Source organism: Brachyhypopomus gauderio, chromosome 1 (assembly GCF_052324685.1).
Source record: "Brachyhypopomus gauderio isolate BG-103 chromosome 1, BGAUD_0.2, whole genome shotgun sequence".
Classification (NCBI taxonomy): Eukaryota; Metazoa; Chordata; class Actinopteri; order Gymnotiformes; family Hypopomidae; genus Brachyhypopomus; species Brachyhypopomus gauderio.
Genome location: NC_135211.1, coordinates 12413704 through 12432224, shown reverse-complemented (window position 1 = coordinate 12432224; position 18521 = coordinate 12413704). Strand labels below are relative to the sequence as shown.

The 18521-nt window shown below is 47.6% G+C and overlaps 2 protein-coding genes across 3 annotated transcripts in view; one reads left to right on the top strand and one right to left on the bottom strand.

Moving 5' to 3' along the window:
- Positions 1 to 740: 740 nt before the first annotated feature.
- lipca (lipase, hepatic a) lies at positions 741 to 7939 on the top strand. Its single transcript, XM_076997248.1, has 9 exons — positions 741 to 832; positions 1619 to 1797; positions 2527 to 2706; positions 3097 to 3217; positions 3432 to 3671; positions 4162 to 4404; positions 4749 to 4863; positions 5853 to 6065; positions 6894 to 7939. Exons 1-9 carry the CDS (start codon positions 751 to 753, stop codon positions 7009 to 7011), a joined length of 1491 nt encoding a protein of 496 aa, XP_076853363.1. The 5' UTR covers positions 741 to 750; the 3' UTR covers positions 7012 to 7939.
- Positions 7703 to 18521, bottom strand: part of adam10a (ADAM metallopeptidase domain 10a) — a 52581-nt gene continuing 41762 nt past the window's right edge. For both annotated transcript variants that reach the window (XM_076997199.1, XM_076997206.1), the window contains 8 exons: positions 16258 to 16421; positions 15729 to 15912; positions 15040 to 15190; positions 14686 to 14869; positions 14462 to 14570; positions 14022 to 14242; positions 13782 to 13908; positions 7703 to 11091 (listed from right to left, as the gene is read on the bottom strand). In XM_076997199.1, the coding sequence (XP_076853314.1) occupies positions 10970 to 11091; positions 13782 to 13908; positions 14022 to 14242; positions 14462 to 14570; positions 14686 to 14869; positions 15040 to 15190; positions 15729 to 15912; positions 16258 to 16421 (1262 nt within the window). In that variant the 3' untranslated portion in view covers positions 7703 to 10969. The remainder of the gene's footprint in view (positions 11092 to 13781; positions 13909 to 14021; positions 14243 to 14461; positions 14571 to 14685; positions 14870 to 15039; positions 15191 to 15728; positions 15913 to 16257; positions 16422 to 18521) is intronic.

The following is an 18521-nucleotide window of genomic DNA, read 5'->3' as shown; positions in this document are numbered from 1 at the left end:
ACTATAGTGTTCAGTCAGACCACAACACCGATCTGTCTCTACCATAGTGTTCAGTCAGACCACAACACAGAATATTTGTTCAGCCCCAGTCATATGTTCAGCCCCAGTCACATTCTGTCCTAATAAGGAATAAAACTATAAAATCAATAAACAATCAAATCAAACACAGAACATGAAAAATATTTTTAGAAAAATCGAGTGTGTACAAATGATGGCTTAAGCTAGTCCAAGTCTTCCGAGTTTAATAGGAAACCATTATTTCAGTGCTGTTTATGCACAATAACATTCAGAACGCATTCCAGAGGCTGTTATTTAATGGGCCAAACACATATTTTGTAGCTGGCACTAAAGCATCAATCTCAAAACCAGGCCTGGTTATGAAACAATCCTTGCACAGATCTACTAGAATGTTGCAGAGCTCAAAATCTTTGCATTGCATCCACCAAAATGACACAAAGTCAAAGAGGCGATAAATCTGAAGCATTACAGAAAGCACATGCACCGATGTTGTCTGTGGTATTGGTCAGGTTGAGAGGTACGCCATCTTCCTGTCAAACTCAACCCCCCCCAACCCCCCCACACACACATTCTGCCCTCTTTCACAACCCAGGGTCGGACTCTTGGGCTCTAGTGGGCTCACACTAGGGAAAAAGTACAGACAAGAGGGAGGGAGTGACAGAGAGACAAATGGTGTTGGACAATACTGGTGATCTGTTGGATTAGCTGGCCATACAGTGCTACAGGAGCACCATGGCTGTGGGACAGGTGCTGTCTCTCCTTCTGATAACCTTACACCTGTGTGCCGGGAGGACAGGACAAGGAAGCCGAGCAGGTGGGAGTTTTCTTAAACACACCATAAATACACACTTTGGCAATTGTGCCATGCGTAAAGTTTTGATGCTCATTTTCTGTGCTCCTTTGATAAGAGAGAGGGCAGTCAGTATCTGTACATATGCCAAATCATTTAGCAATGCCAAAGCCAATGCCTAAATGCTGCAAAGTAAAATCCTGTTTGTGTGAACGAGGAGCATATACCTTTGAAAAGTGGGCATACTTCTTGCAAGGTGAAACCCAACTCTGTGTCTGCCACCTGGGCCTCTTTACCAGAATCTCTTTACTTCCTGGACCGTGTATAAAGACACACACACATAATGCACGAGCCTGATCTTATGATGAGTTTGTGAAAATGATGATGAGAATCTGTGACACACGCCCATACACGCATACAGGCTTGAAGCATCCAAATTCTGGTGCTGGAGTGTCCCTGCGTTGTACTTTGCTGAGAGACGTGTGCTGCTCGGGTGTGACGTGAGACATGTGATACGTGGCTTGTCTCAAAAAATTGATGATTTCTTTTTTTCAGCAGTAAATCCCTTGTCACAAACTCCAAAGAATCTTGGAAAACCCAAATTCAAATAAGCTTATGCCCTTCTAGCTGAAATGTGGTTTTCATCTGTACATCGTGATATGTAGACATTGCAGGTCCTTGGATTCTAAACACTGTAGAGAAGTTGTTAACAACTCAGAGACAAAACATGGACAGACATTGGTATTCTTTGATGAAGGCAGCGTCACGTGTACAGAGCAGTGAACCTCAGAGGGTTCCTCCCTGTTGCAGATGCCGAGCTCAGTGCCAGGATGAAACTGCCTTATGCGCCCAAGTCAGTGTTCAGGCTGTACACGGGCGGAGATGACATGGAGGAGTCCTGCGTGGTGGAGCTGTTCCGGGAGGACACCCTGCAGACGTGTGGCTTCAACCACAGCCAACCGCTGGTCATCATCATACACGGATGGGCGGTAGGGGACCTTCAGCAATCATAGGAAGGCACAACTTGATCTGAAAGTGGCAGCAAAGCCCACATATGCGGGAGCTCATGAGACAGCCAGGGAGTCAGTGCTGGATTAAAGGCAGCGTTCAGGGAAGAGGCACTACAGGGAGTCAGTGCTTGATTAAAGGCAGCGTTCAGGGAAGAGGTACTACAGGGAGTCAGTGCTGGATTAAAGGCAGCGTTCAGGGAAGAGGTACTACAGGGAGTCAGTGCTAGATTAAAGGCAGCGTTCAGGGAAGAGGTACTACAGGGAGTCAGTGCTGGATTAAAGGCAGCGTTCAGGGAAGAGGCACTACAGGGAGTCAGTGCTGGATTAAAGGCAGCGTTCAGGGAAGAGGTACTACAGGGAGTCAGTGCTAGATTAAAGGCAGCGTTCAGGCAAGAGGTACTACAGGGAGTCAGTGCTGGATTAAAGGCAGCGTTCAGGGAAGAGGCACTACAGGGAGTCAGTGCTGGATTAAAGGCAGCGTTCAGGGAAGAGGTACTACAGGGAGTCAGTGCTGGATTAAAGGCAGCGTTCAGGGAAGAGGCACTACAGGGAGTCAGTGCTGGATTAAAGGCAGCGTTCAGGGAAGAGGCACTACAGGAAGTCAGTTATATCAACAATATAATGTATAAAAGTAGAACACAGTAGGAAAAAATTACAATTAAAAACTAATTTTTTAATCATGCCCCACTGTTTTCTATGTGTCTTAAGATGGACACAATTTTGGAGAAGTGGATTACCAGGCTGGCTGCAGCGCTCAAGAGTACACAGAATGGGGTCAACGTGTTGGTCACAGATTGGATTGAGCTAGCACACCAGCACTACCCAATTGCTGCTAAGAACACGCGCATTGTGGGTGAGGACATTGCCCAGTTACTCTTATGGCTGGAGGTGAGTTTACGAGGAAGCCTTAATCCCACACTCCTAATCTATACATTCAGTGATCAATCCCACAACCCTAATCTATACGTTCAGTGATCAATCCCACACCCCTAATCTATACGTTCAGTGATCAATCCCACACCCCTAATCTATACATTCAGTGATCAATCCCACAACCCTAATCTATACGTTCAGTGATCAATCCCACACCCCTAATCTATACGTTCAGTGATCAATCCCACACTCTTCATTTTTGAGACAACCCAAACATGATTATAATATACACAGAACAAAAACACCCTGTTGTTAAGTTCCTCCAGTAGTGTGTGTGTGTGTGTGTGTCATGCACACATGAAAGTGTAGTCAGAACCATTTTACTGGCCTAACTCCCTCCCACAGGACTCCATCCAGGTTCCTGTTGGTAAGGTGCATCTGATTGGCTACAGCCTGGGAGCTCACATTGCAGGCTTTGCAGGTAGCAGCCTGTCTGTGTCAGGGAGAGCCTTGGGGAGAATTACAGGTAAGACAAAATCAGTTTATAAATATATATTACAGTATATGTAAACAGATAAATGCAATGTTAAAAATCCTAATAAGTAGCAATTCAATATTAAAAAAAAATAGTGTACGTGGTGTAAAGACTAAACATATATTTGTGGATTGTTGTGGGTGAAGAATACATGCAGAAAAAAGCAAGGAAGTGTGTGTGTGTGTGTGTGTGTGTGTGTGTGCAGGTCTGGACCCTGCAGGCCTCCTGTTTGAGGGCCTGTCCCACACGGAGCGGCTCTCCCCAGACGACGCCAGGTTTGTGGACGCCATCCACACGTTCACGCAGCAGCACATGGGGCTCAGCGTGGGCATCAAGCAGCCCGTTGCCCACTATGACTTCTACCCCAACGGAGGGGCATTCCAGCCTGGATGCCAACTGCATGTTCAGAATCTGTATACCAACCTGGCAGAGCACGGATTTAAGGGTGAGTTGCATATGGAGGAAGGGAGGGTTGTTGGTGGAGATGGAATGGATAAACAAACATGGAAATTGCTATTAAACATTAATCAATTCATCGACATCCACAAACCTGGCTCCTGAGACAAGTGTAAAGCACTTTACAGATTCCAAATGTGTGCAGGTGATGATAAAGAAGAACCATGTGACTCCCTCAGATGATGTACCAGATACAAGAACACGGGGGTAAAGGGACACTGGGTACCACACGACCTAATCAGCCCAAATCCATCACTGGACCTCCCTGCCCTGCTGAGGCCAAAATATGTCCATTTATGACGTTAATGAAAAAGATTTAAGATACCTAATCTAATAGCAGTGTGGGTCCTGTGATTGACGTCTTCTGTATAGACAGGGACAGGTTCGGCGGGAGATCCACTGATTAAACGGTGCCGACTTCCGCCCCACAAGAAGTGGTAATCTGTGAAAAATGCCATAACCTCCGTTTCTGTCCGCAGGTTTCGGTCAGACGATGAAATGTGCCCACGAGCGTTCCGTGCACCTTTTCATCGACTCTCTCCTGAACCGAGACAAGCAGATAACGGCTTACAAATGCAGAGACCACGCCGCGTTTGATAAGGGCGCCTGTCTGGACTGCCGCAAGAACCGCTGCAACACGCTGGGCTACGACGTCAGGAAGGTCCGCACGCGCACCAGCACGCGGCTGTACCTCAAGACCCGTTCACTAATGCCGTATAAAAGTAAGACATGTCATTACAACATGTCACGAAAGACACATTCGGTGTTTAAAACGGACCCTATATTTGAGCAATAGTGCTCAAATGTTAATTCAACCTCCAGTTCATGGGGGGGAAATCCCTTATACAACGTGGAGACGTTTGTTTATGTGTTTACACGGCACACAGAAGTTTGGTGTTGTTTGAACAGTTCTTGCCCGTTTTCCTCCTGAGGCCTGTCTATCAGTTTTTGCCAGTGGTGTGATCTTATTTTAATTGAAAACCGATTAAAGAATCTTCCAGCTTGCTCGTGGTGTGTTGGTGAAGCTAACAGCTCTCTCTCTCTCTCTCTCGCCCTTCGTCTGCAGTGTACCACATTCAGTTCAGGATTCAGCTTTTCACACAGATTGTAAGGACTGATCCTTCTCTGAGCATCACCCTCACTGGCACTCTGGGAGAGAGTGAAACTCTGCCAATCTCCCTGTAAGTTATTTTTATACTGGCTGCAAAATCCGTAACAGCCAAACAGAGCTCACTTGCAGCCAAGCCGACACGGTGCCTGCTGGTGATAATCTGCATCAAGAGATGCCTTTTTGGTCCACGCAGGCTCCCGTTGTTCTGAGGACATGTCGGTACCCATCATAACAAATGTGAACAATGTTTGCATCGCACCTTGATTGCGGCATCAATCTGTAACAGACGGTACAGTTTGGTCCCAAGACCAGGCCATTAGATTAAAGCTACTCCAATCATATTAGTATTACCAGTGGTCAGACATCTGTGGCCCAGTTAATATTGAGGCCCTGTGAATCATTTAATGCAAGCCGGCCATAGCAGTATCTAAAATAATGGTACAACATTAATGCTGTATATGCATGAGCATAAATGCTTTAGGTACAAATAAGCAGGAACAAAGGAGCCTGCCCAGTTCACAGTCATCACACACATCCATATCATGTTTCCATATGAATCACACACACGTCCAACGTTTATCTGGTTGCTGCATGAGGAAGGACACAACATCCAACCTCCACTGCTAATCTGCAGCTCTCTGGAACACCTCAACCACCAGTAAAGACTGGACATAAGATAAAAGTTTTAAAAATAGCATTAACAATAGGAGCTGGCAAAATGTGCCAACAGTACAGAACTGTACAGATTACCCAGGATAAATATTTGAGAGCTTTGCTTGCAGACTCAGGGACCTGTGTCTCTCAGGTTCCATGATTAGGTCTTATTCATATGGCATTAGTCACTAATCATGCTATAGTGCATTTGTCACAATCTGAAACAAAGTGTGTGAGTGTATATATATATATATATATATATATATATATATATATATATATATATATATATATATATATATATATATATATATATTTTTTTTTTTTTTTTTTTAATCACACTAGCTTTTTATATGGTGCTAACTACGGCATATTGGGCCCTCTCTCCCTGTCTCCATCTTCTAGAGTAGAGGAACTCTCAGGCAATAAGACCTACATTTTCCTGGTCACACTGGACACAGATATTGGAGATCTGATGATGTTGCGTGTTAGATGGGACGTGGGCCCGTTGTGGTCCAACATGTGGAGCAAAGTGAGGACCATGATGCACTGGGGCAGCAGTGAGGAGGGGCTGCAGGTTGGCAAGATCCGAGCCAAAGCAGGAGAAACTCAGCTGAGGTAAGAGCTCCTAACGATCACCCAGTAGAACAGGTAGTGTGTGGTGCTTGCAACACCAAGGCCCTGGGTTTGCATAGGGTACAGGTCCAGGATCAGTTCTGGATCATTCATCTATTACAGGTGAGTGGTTGGTGTGAGAGAAAGGAGATCTTAACCAGGGGCTTCATTGCAGATCTTGGTTTAAGCCCATGATTTTGGCCACCGTAGTCTTAATATTACTGTTGCAGGATGTGTGTCAGTTGTGGTGACAGTCTAATGTAATGCTGATGCTTTTAGGGTGTGTTGCTACCATGGTTACATAACCAGACTAAACATACCCATCAATAGACGCAGCTAGGAAGCTCTGTATGTCTGAACAGTGTGTAGTAAACCTGTTGTGACACTAAATGGGTCTTTTTTCCAATAGCTTCTGACATCCACTCTTAGCTTTGAGAGGATGAGAGAGTAAAATGCCAGTGTGCCGTTTCAGAAATACAGCTGTTATTTTGTTCGGTTTATATAAAGACGCATTATGGTTTCCATCTAACACCTCTTTGTAAAATTAACTTGGTCAATTCACTTTAAAGCTAAGATCGGTTATTTATAAAATCTTTTTTTGTATAACACTAAAAGTATGAAACCAGTGTATTGTTCAAGATCACTTGAAATTTTATTTGCCCGTAAATCATTAAAACAAAGAAAAATAGAACAATGTCTATATTGTCTAATAATAAAAATAAACCAGAATCGATCCTTGCAGTTGGCCCCACCTAGTGGACATGACGCGAAGTGTAAAGTACCGTACTATTAAATCCGTTATGAATAGTCTTTCTTCTCTCTTCTCCTCAGAACAAGGTTTTGCTCGCAGACGGCTGATGTGGTGTATATTCGGCCGGATGAGGAAAAGGTGTTTGTTCGCTGTGAGAAAACGCGTGAAAAGCCACAGCGCCGAAAAACGCACAGCTGACGAACTTTCTTTGCACTCTAGAAGGTGTTGAACATGGCTGCGGGTGACACTAGACGTAACCGAGCGTCTGCTACGAGGAAATTGACAAGTTGTGCGTGAAGGAAGGATGGATGCCTCACTGTTATAGGAGATATGTTTGAAGCTTTGTTCGTTTAGGCATAATTGTTTGCAAAATATAATTGGAGAGGGCTGTTGTAACACGTTTTTCAAATAACGTTCGGTTAATTTATCTTTAGAGCATCAGTACCCTTATCGTAAGCGTGTATTTTAATAAGTCCCGTAGTCTATTAGGCATTTATTGAGATATATTATATGTATTAGGTCAGCTGATCAGTGAAGGGGTCCTTGTCCAGTTTGTAATGACTGATAGGATAAACCGCCACACACTGGACACCGGATGTGAGTGGTATCCAAAAATCATTATGTGACAAAAATGTGTCATTTCCAGTGCTGATAACGTCATCAGGATCTAACCTGCAGTTCTTACATTTGTACAGCACAGCTGAGTTAATAAGTTGTGCATTGAGGTGTTTTTGATCAAGTCTAATTTTTTTATTAATGCATTTCAAGTACTTCAAAAATGACATATCTTTGCAAAATTATTTTTGCAGTTATAGTAAAAATCTTTTGAGGTGAGCATTAATGGAAGAATGGGCAAAAAGAAAAGAAGAATGAAGAAAAAGGAAAACAATCAGGATAAAAAGCAAATTTACTGTATAAAACACAGCGGCCATTAAAATCAAACAGTAGTATAAGACATTTTTCTCCATCTTGAATTTTAAATTCTCTCCACACATTGCGTTGAGTATTTATCAGTGCACATTCCTCAGATGCTAAAAGCAAGACATGGGTTAAAAAAAAAAAAGAAAAATTCGAAGTGACATCTATTCAAAATAAAAGTCCTCTCCACCATACTCCATGTACCCCACCTCCACCACATAAAACTAAAGAATTACTATTATTCAAGGCTTAGCCAGTTAACCCCAAGGCCAATGCCACCCCCAAACTCATTTACACTATGCTTAAAAAACAAAAGGGAAGCAAGAGGTCATACAGGCTTTTTCCAGTGGGGGAGCCTTAAGGTCCTGTGAAGAAGTGAATATGAGCTGGGACTGTGCCATCTCGGAGGAGAGCCTGAAGACCAGTACTGGGGTCTCTTCACCGTGTCCAAGACAACAGTGTGAAGAAGGTTACATCCGTCACACATGTGGGAGAAATATATTTAACTGACAATGAGTTTACTCAAATATGAAGCAAAAAAATAAAAAAAAACAATTGAACATTTCAACAACGTTGGATGAAACATCTCGATTCTTTTTTATGTCCGCTATGCTGAAAATTCCAGTCTTAATCCAGTGAGGGATGTGAACATATCTGGTGTTAATGTGGTGTGCAAGGTCTTGGCAATAAAGCAACGGGGACATTGGTGAATACTTGGGAATAAATGAGCGAGAGAGAGAGAGAAAGAGAGAGAGGGAGAGGGAGAGGGAGGGAGGGAGAGAGAGATGTGTGTGACTGCCCTCTCTGAGTGGCAGAGCTGCAGGTGACCGGTGCTGCTAAAGGCTCTGGGCTGGGCTTGCTGCCTTGGTTGTGTGGTCCTCTGCCACCCAACGACTATCAGAACAGGCGAAGACGCAGAAACCCATCCAGGTTCTGATCAGGCACAGCACCCCTGCTGTGTGATGGCCACTTACTTGCCCGAGCTGGTGTTGGAGGTGCTTCGTCTCATGTCCTTCCTGGCTGTTTTTTTTGCTGTGAGATAATGGGTCCAGAAAACCCAAAGTCTTCCCTGCTGTTGCCAGGGTCCAGGGGATCTGACGGACGATAAACTCAAAGCCACAAACGTCTGCAAGAACCACACCTAAATGTTTTTAAAGGTACACTAAGAACATGGTGATTCCCTTGCTCAACGTCGTATGTACCAACATTGTGCATTTTTCATCCACTACGATATCACACACCCATATACAATAGTGTTCAAAATAATAGCAGTCCAATATGACTAACCAGATTAATCACGGTTTTGGTATTAATTATATTGCCACATGACAAACAATTTATCAGTTGGTGCAGTAGATTCTTAGAAAACCAGCAGACTCAGCATTCGTGATATGCATGCTCTAGAGTCCGTGTATTTGAGTAATTAATCAAAAAGGGGAGTGTTCAAAAAATAGCAGTGTGGAGTTCAATTAGTGAGGTCAATCATTGTGTGAGGAAACACATGTGAATCAGCTCAGCCTTGTTTGAGGGTGAAGCCGGTACATGTCGTACATGCATTTCTTCTTGAAAGCCTGAGAAACATGGGCCGTTGGAGACATCGTTCAGAAGAACTGCGTACTTTTGATTAAAAAGCTGATTGGAGAGGATAAAAACGTATGAAGTGCAGAAATCATAAGCTGCTCAGCTAAAATGATTTACAATGCTTTAAAATGGGAATGGGAAGAAAATGGATGACCATTTGAATGGATGGACGAATAGCCAGAACGGTGCAGGCTCAGCAGGCTCAGGTTACCTGTGAGTACAGAGACAGTTAGAAGATGCCTGTGTGAAGCTAATCTATTAGCAAGGGGTCCTCGCAATGTCCCACGTACTGAAAATCAAAAATGCAGCTTCTGACGCTGGTTAGTGATTCATAGGAATGCTAAATCCTAAAGAGAGTACATATTTAGAGTTTGTAAAGACAAACAGACACTGCTATTTTTTTGAAGAGTCCAGTGTTCATTTTTAGTTATTTTTTGTGAAGTAGTTAAAATTATATACATTTCTCTTCATGTTTTGATTCAGAAAACAGTGTGCAATGTTCCAAATGCATGGAAATAAAATCTATTATCAATATTTTGTGCTTAACTCATATTTTAAACACACTGCTATTATTTTGAACATAACTGTAAGTAAAACGTATCACGTCACATTTTTCATGTTGCCTACATAAACTCTCCTCTCACTCTCCCCCACCCTCTTTTCTCCACCTCTTCCTTGATCCCTCCAACTCTCATTATCCCTCTCTATCTTTAGAACGCAGGATAGATCACCACACCAGATCCATGCCAGTATAATCTTAAATCAAACAGAAACCCAGGCATCCGTTTCAAAGGCAAACCGCTATTAGTCATAGAGCTGGAACTCAAAACCCATGATTCAAAAAATGAAAAGAAAAAGAAGATTTTGTTAAAAAAAAAAGTCACATCACCAAGAAATCATCAGGAATTTTCTGCTCATCCTTCAGACCCACTAGGCTTTTAAATTTGTCCTGAGTGTCAATCAAAAAAGCAAATGTTTATCCAACAGGTAAAAATTATTCACACAAGAAGGAGAAAAGAAAAACTATTTTGTGATAAATGTACAACTGAACTTAGCATGAGAGTTAAGTGAACTAAACAAAAAATAAAAAGCTTGCATTTTGTATCATTTTTGCTATTCGTTCAGAGCGTCCTTAATCACACATTGGCAAACGAGTGTTTGGAAAGGGCTCTGGCTTGCCTGCCTTTGTCTGGGAGTATAATCCATGTGATTTCCCATCATGCTCTTGTGCACAGGAGGGCAGTGCTTCAAAAATAAGAGGAGGGAGAGAAAGTGTGAGCGGACAGCCGAGCCCTGGGAACCGTTGGGCCTCGAGAGTCTAAGGCAGGGGGGGTGGGGAGGGGTGAGGGTGAGCATAAAGGAAAAGAGATCAAAACAAGAGCAGAAAGCAGTGATTCTCTCCTCGACGATAGCGTGCGTCTTTTCTCTGAGCTGTGACGGCAGCGGTGAGGGCTGCCTGAGAGAGCAGTGGATTCACACGTCTCCCCGCTGCTGCCCTTGAGGGAGTGGAGTCTGTCTCAAGTCCACGGTGGGGTGTGTTCTTCGTTTTGTCGGTTCCTAGGTGTGCGGATGGGGTTCGTCGACTGGTTCAGGTAACTCTTTGGAGTGAAGGGTTTCCCGTTGTAGGCACTAGGAAGAACCAAGGCAAGGGCCGAGCTCAGCGCCGGTTCTGCCCCCCCTGCCCCACCTGCCCCATCTGGTAGGTGTCCCGGGGCTGACGGTAGCGCTGTGGCTGGGGCTGCGCGTTGGGGTGCTGCGCTCTCCTTCTCTTTAGTGTGCCTGGGGGAGGAGGAACGAGAGGGAGAGGAGGAGAGGGAGAGGTAGGAAATAGAAAAAAAGATGTGAGAAAGACAGAATAAGAACAGAAGTGAGGAAAAACATACGAGAAAAGAGGGGAGAGTGAGAGAGAGAGAAACAGCAAAGCAGACGAAGAAGAAAGTTATTAATGACGTGCCACTGTTGTACTGGTACCCATCATGCTAGTGTAGATCCCAGAAACTCAGCGTCCGACACATTCAGGTGTTCTGTGGGTATCAAGCCCATTTTAAACACTGATGCTGACTGGGCAGAAAACACAAATGTGCCCCTGTACAAAATGGGGGGGCATTTCTCTCAGTGTGGTTATATTGGTGAGGGGGGGGGCTTTCTCTCAGTGTGGTTATATTGGTGAGGGGGGGGCCTTTCTCTCAGTGTGGTTATATTGGTGAGGAGGGGGGGGCTTTCTCTCAGTGTGGTTATATTGGTGAGGGGGGGGGGGGGGCTTTCTCTCAGTGTGGTTATATTGGTGAGGGGGGGAAGGGCCTTTCTCTCAGTGTGGTTATACTGGTGAGGGGGGGGGGGGCTTTCTCTCAGTGTGGTTATACTGGTGAGGGGCGGGGCTTTCTCTCAGTGTGGTTATATTGGTGAGGGGGGGGCTTTCTCTCAGTGTGGTTATATTGGTGAGGGGCGGGGCTTTCTCTCAGTGTGGTTATAATGGTGGGAGGGGGGCCTTTCTCTCATTGTGGTTATATTGGTGAGGGGGGGGGCTTTCTCTCAGTGTGGTTATATTGGTGAGGGGGGGGGGCTTTCTCTCAGTGTGGTTATATTGGTGAGGGGGGGGGGCTTTCTCTCAGTGTGGTTATACTGGTGAGGGGGGGGCGGGCTTTCTCTCAGTGTGGTTATACTGGTGAGGGGGGGGGCTTTCTCTCAGTGTGGTTATACTGGTGAGGGGGGGGGCCTTTCTCTAAGTGTGGTTATATTGGTGAGGGGGGGGGGGCTTTCTCTCAGTGTGGTTATATTGGTGATGGGCGGGGCTTTCTCTCAGTGTGGTTATAATGGTGAGGGGGGGCTTTCTCTCAGTGTGGTTATATTGGTGAGGGGGGGGCCTTTCTCTCAGTGTGGTTATATTGGTGAGGGGGGGGGGCCTTTCTCTCAGTGTGGTTATATTGGTGAGGGGGGGGGGGGGGGCTTTCTCTCAGTGTGGTTATATTGGTGAGGGGGGGGGGGGGCTTTCTCTCAGTGTGGTTATATTGGTGAGGGGGGGGGGGGCTTTCTCTCAGTGTGGTTATATTGGTGAGGGGGGGGCTTTCTCTCAGTGTGGTTATATTGGTGAGGGGGGGGGCTTTCTCTCAGTGTGGTTATATTGGTGAGGGGGGGGGGGCTTTCTCTCAGTGTGGTTATATTGGTGAGGGGGGGGGGCTTTCTCTCAGTGTGGTTATATTGGTGAGGGGGGGGGGCTTTCTCTCAGTGTGGTTATATTGGTGAGGGGGGGGGGCTTTCTCTCAGTGTGGTTATATTGGTGAGGGGGGGGGGGGCTTTCTCTCAGTGTGGTTATATTGGTGAGGGGGGGGGCTTTCTCTCAGTGTGGTTATATTGGTGAGGGGGGGGCTTTCTCTCAGTGTGGTTATATTGGTGAGGGGGGGGGGGCTTTCTCTCAGTGTGGTTATATTGGTGAGGGGGGGGGCTTTCTCTCAGTGTGGTTATATTGGTGAGGGGGGGGGGCTTTCTCTCAGTGTGGTTATATTGGTGAGGGGGGGGGGGGCTTTCTCTCAGTGTGGTTATACTGGTGAGGGGGGGGCTTTCTCTCAGTGTGGTTATATTGGTGATGGGCGGGGCTTTCTCTCAGTGTGGTTATAATGGTGAGGGGGGGCTTTCTCTCAGTGTGGTTATATTGGTGAGGGGGGGGCCTTTCTCTCAGTGTGGTTATATTGGTGAGGAGGGGGGGGGGCTTTCTCTCAGTGTGGTTATATTGGTGAGGGGGGGGGGGCTTTCTCTCTGTGGTTATATTGGTGAGGGGGGGGCGGGCTTTCTCTCAGTGTGGTTATATTGGTGAGGGGGGGGGGGCTTTCTCTCAGTGTGGTTATATTGGTGAGGGGGGGGGGGCTTTCTCTCAGTGTGGTTATATTGGTGAGGGGGGGGGGCTTTCTCTCAGTGTGGTTATATTGGTGAGGGGGGGGCTTTCTCTCAGTGTGGTTATATTGGTGAGGGGGGGGGGCTTTCTCTTAGTGTGGTTATATTGGTGAGGGGGGGGGGGGGGGGGCTTTCTCTCAGTGTGGTTATATTGGTGAGGGGGGGGGGGGGGCTTTCTCTCAGTGTGGTTATACTGGTGGGAGGGGGGCCCTTCTCTCAGTGTGGTTATACTGGTGAGGGGGGGGGGGGGGGGGCTTTCTCTCAGTGTGGTTATACTGGTGAGGGGGGGGGCTTTCTCTCAGTGTGGTTATACTGGAGGGGGGGCCTTTCTCTCAGTGTGGTTATACTGGTGGGAGGGGGGCCTTTCTCTCAGTATGGTTAAACTGGTGAGGGGCGGGATGCTCTCAGTACTGTTATACTGGTGGTATTACCTGGCAGTGGTTTAGGAGGGGGTAGTTTAGGGTTAGGGGGGGTGTAATTACCTGGCAGTGGTTTAGGAGGGGGTAGTTTAGGGTTGGGGGGTGTAATTACCTGGCAGTGGTTTAGGAGGGGGTAGTTTAGGGTTGGGGGGGTGTAATTACCTGGCAGTGGTTTAGGAGGGGGTAGTTTAGGGTTGCTGCTTGGTGTGTGAACACTGCAGATCTTGATGAATCCAGCCATCAGCATGATGAGAGCAATGCCCATCAACAGCACTGCCCACCAGTAAGCCTGTAACACACACACACACACACACACATAACTAACAGCTCTGAGAAGAGAGAGAGAGAGAGAGAGAGAGAGAGGGAGAGAGGGAGAGAGAGAGAGAGAGAGGGGAGACTCACCACAATCCACTCGGCGATGTTCTCGTACAGCTGTGGGTTGAAGATGGCCTTCTTCAGGCGGGCCAGCGGTCCGTCGGCGTCCACCAGGCGGCACTTCATGAACACGTCGCAGTAGCCGCGGAAGTCGTTGCAGGGGGAGCCGGGCTGCAGCGTCTTCACCGTGTTGTTGAAGTAACGGGCCCACTCGTTAGAGCCCGTACTCCTGCAGGTGCCAGGCTTCACTGCGCGCGCGCGCACGCACACACACACACACACACACACACACACACACACAAACACACACACACACACACTCGTGAAGCAGGGATGTTCAGTTTGTGCACCCGAGGCTTGTTTAAATCTTGTCGTTAAATAAAGCTATTTTTTTGTTTTGTTTGTTATTTAACCAGATGGCTTGCAGTACAAGCAGTTGCAATGTGCAGCCTGCAGGGGGCACTCACTCTTCTCCATGCAGCAGACATGACAGAGCTCCGTTTCGTCCTTGCCGTCCTCGCTGGCACACGTGCAGATCTCCAAGCCATAGCGCTCACAGATCGAACCCGTACAGCCCTGACACGCACAAAAAGATTCACAACATTTGACACGCTAAAATTCCTCCTCCACTCACACATCCACTCCTCTCTAGGTAACGCGGTGCGGCTTGAGACGAGGAGGCGCCTCGTACCCCGTTGATGCAGACTTGCGTCTCCCTGTGGCAGGCGGTGAAGTTCTGCTTGGGCGTGGAGGTGGGGCACTGTGCGGTCACTCCGTTACACATGCCCTTGAGGGCGCACTCGGACTCCTCACGACACTTCTCTGTAGACCCCTTAAAATTACACTGAGGAGTACAGCATGGGCCCTGGCTTGGACTGAGAGGAAGAGAGGGGAGATGAATTATAAGTATGCTACATATTGGGACTGAAAAAAGCCCTATACTGAAGCCTCTACTGAGTTAACAAACCAGACCGAGTTGGAGGATTGTGGTTGAGCTGCAGTGCTCGTGGGAGGCAGTAGGGGGCGCTCCATCATGGGCGTGTACCTGCATTGGGAGCCTGGCCTCAGCTTGCACTTCTGGCCCTCTGGTTCACTGGCGCTGTAGCAACAGTTGTCGGAACACTGCTCAACGTAGCCACAGTCACACTGCTCCCCGGCCTCCACCAGCCCGTTACCACAGATGGGCTGACCGGACTCTGGCAGGTCGGAGTGGGTGGATGTGGCAGTGAGAGAGAGAGGGAGGGAGAGAGAGAGGAGAGAGGGAGAGGGAGAGAGGAGAGAGAGAGAGAGAGGAGAGGGAGAGGAGGAGAGAGGGAGGGAGAGAGAGGGAGGGAGAGAGGGAGAGGGAGAGAGAGAGAGGAGAGAGAGAGAGAGGAGAGGGAGAGGAGGAGAGAGGGAGGGAGAGAGAGAGAGGAGAGAGAGAGAGAGAGAAGGGCAGAGCGAGAGAGAGGAAGGCATGAAAGGAAAAGCGTGAGACAGTGAGAGAGAGAGCGAGAGAGAGAGACAGTGAGAGTTATGCATAAAATCATGATGATTTAAGACCCTCATTATCTCCCAATTATTCTGTGAGAGGCTGCGAGGGTCTGCGCGCGAGGGTCTGCGCGCGAGGGTCTGCGCGCGAGGGTCTGCGCGCGAGGGTCTGCGCGCGAGGGTCTGCGCGCGAGGGTCTGCGCGCGAGGGTCTGCGCGCGAGGGTCTGCGTGTGAGGGTCTGCGTGTAGGAGAAGGGCCCTTACCCACAAAACATAAGTTCCTCTTCTTGTCCAGCACCTGGCTGATGTTGCGAATGCTGCAGATGGAGAACTTGTTGTTGTTGAACTTGTCTCCAGACGTGGCCCTGGCGTACATGATGTAGTTGCCACGCTCCTTCTTATCCTGGGCCTTCGACTCCCCAGGGGTGCAGTCGCTCCCCGAGTCATGCTGGAGACGAAGAGGAGAGGGAGGGAGAGAAACAGAGGAGGAGCAGGAGAGAGAAGGAGGGAGAGAGAGAGCAGAAGGAGGGACAGAGGGAACGAGAGAGACAAAGTGGTAGAGAGAGAGGTGTCAGTCCCTCCAAAGACACGAGTCCCCCCCCAAAACAGTGAGAAGATGGAGGGAGGAGACGTGTGGAGAGACAGAGGAGCGTAATGTAACGCCAGCATGTTCAAACATCTCCATAAGCTGAGCAAACTCCACATTTAACCTTATTTTCATTTACTAGTCACCATCCCATTTGTGTGTGTTCATGTAAGACCTCCATGTGTGGTAAAAGCACCGCCCACTCACCGGGGAGCCGAAGTTGTGGCCGACCTCGTGGGCGAAGGTGATGTGGGAGACCTTGGGGGGCACGTGGGAAGCGTAGTTCTGCACGGTGATGATGCCGGTGTTGAGAGACTTCTTCTTGCCGTCTGAGTAGAGCTTGATCTTCTCACAGATTCCCCCGGAGCTCCCTGGGGAGGTGGAGAATGATCAGCGAGAAAAACGCCAGCCACGCAGGTCGTGAGAAATAAACCCACCCTGGAGACACTGATACCGTCTGCCCTCACACTGCCAGTTAACAAAAGAGCAGAGAATTACTCACTCTCTCCTTCACACTTCCTCCCTCACTCACACTCAATCACTCTCCCCCTCGCACTCACACACTCTCCCTCACACTGACTCCCTCACTCACACTCAATCACTCTCCCCCTCGCACTCACACACTCTCCCTCACACTGACTCCCTCACTCATACTCTCACTCACTCACTCCCTCCCTCCCTTTATTTCCCTTTGCTATTTTCTTCTACACCAATCCAATCATCAGACACTGATGAATTTCTCAACCTCTGAAACGGAGAAAGTCGCTCAGATTCCCCACGGCTCAGAGCAGGGGAGACACATCCCACACCATTCAACACCATTTGAAAACGTCCCTTGTTATTACTACAAACTGCCACAGCCAATCAACATTAGCGTACATCCCATTACATCACAATCACTAGCTGGCTGTCGACCAATGTACAGACCGTGGAGATACTCCATTACAAAAACACCTGTGTGTGTTTAATTTCCGCACACTCCGTGTATGTAAAAGGCAGCTCTCTTCGCAGGCCAGACCCTCCCCTGCATAGCAGCGTATTGATCAGGTGCTTGGGGAAGGCCATTAGTGGCTCTGCTGTCTGAGATCTCTGATGTGTGGCTGGCTGTACTACACGGTGCTCCAGAGCTCAAAGGGGGCGGAGGCCGGTTTCACTGCCTCTCTCCCCAGCAAGGGGAGCCTCTTCTGGGAGGCACTCGGGCGGATGGGAACATTACTAATGAGCCCATATTGATCGAGATGGACGTTTACGCGTGTGCGCATGTGTTTGCTTAGAAAGACGTTTATTGGGTTTATTGTATTTATAATGTCAGAACTCAATTAGAGCCGAGAGCCTGTAACCACAGAAAATACACCTATATTACTGTGATCACGGTAAGAAACGCCTATGTTACTGTGAGTATAGAAGACACACCTACGTTACTGTGACCACAGTAAGAAACGCCTGCGTTACTGTGACCACAAGAATATACACCTACACACCACAGAAGATACACCTACATTAATGTGACCACAGAATGACATGCCTGTTAGTGTGACCACAGGGAGACACACTTACATTACTGTGACCACAGGGAGACACGCCTACATTACTGTGACCACAGGGAGACACGCCTACATTACTGTGACCACAGGGAGACACGCCTACATTACTGTGACCACAGGGAGACACGCCTACATTACTGTGACCACAGGGAGACACGCCTACATTACTGTGACCACAGGAAGACACGCCTACATTACTGTGACCACAGGGAGACACGCCTATGATAGTGTGACCACAGGAAGAAACATGTATTTTACTGTGATCAAACACAGTACATGACACGGTGTAGCGAGGATGTAGATAGGCACTGTACTGTATACAGTATTTAAAACTTAGCATTCAGCTTGGGTCTACACCCCTTACCCCTTCGGCCACACACACACACACACACACACACACACACACACACACACACACACACACACACACACACACACACACACACACACACACACACGTACGTGTAATCTTACATGTGTGAATGCCCATACGCAGTCATGCGTAATGGGGACTCCCCACTGTTACAGCACCCAGTGTGTATGTATGGAGTGGACTCTGAATAACGGACCACCTCAGGCCTTCCGCTCATTAGCACAGGAAAGAGATTTAAAACACGCTGGGAAATGAGAGCCTCTCAGTCACGGATGTGCCTATATGTGTGAACACTGAGTGAACTGTGCACGCTCGTATGTGTGTGTGAGCGTGTGTGCTTTGCTCGGTGTGTGTAGAGGCCCGGTGAGAGGGCTCCGAGATCAAGCTTTGGGAGGTGCTAACAATTGTGTAACCTTTCATTAGAATTTACAGGCTTTTAAAGTAGTGCTATTGGAAGGTCTGGTTCCATCTTGGAGCAAGCAAGATGCTTTCTCCCTGCTGTAAAACTAATGCCAGTATGATTAACACCCTTATTACGTACTAACGAACCAGCT

Excerpts from the sequence above, each read along its gene's own strand:
- lipca (XM_076997248.1), top strand. The coding sequence starts at position 751 with ATGGCTGTGGGACAGGTGCTGTCTCTCCTTCTGATAACCTTACACCTG. Across the intron at positions 4,405-4,748 it reads TTCACTAATGCCGTATAAAA|TGTACCACATTCAGTTCAGG; the intron begins GTAAGACATGTC and ends CTTCGTCTGCAG. Across the intron at positions 6,066-6,893 it reads GCAGGAGAAACTCAGCTGAG|AACAAGGTTTTGCTCGCAGA; the intron begins GTAAGAGCTCCT and ends TCTTCTCCTCAG.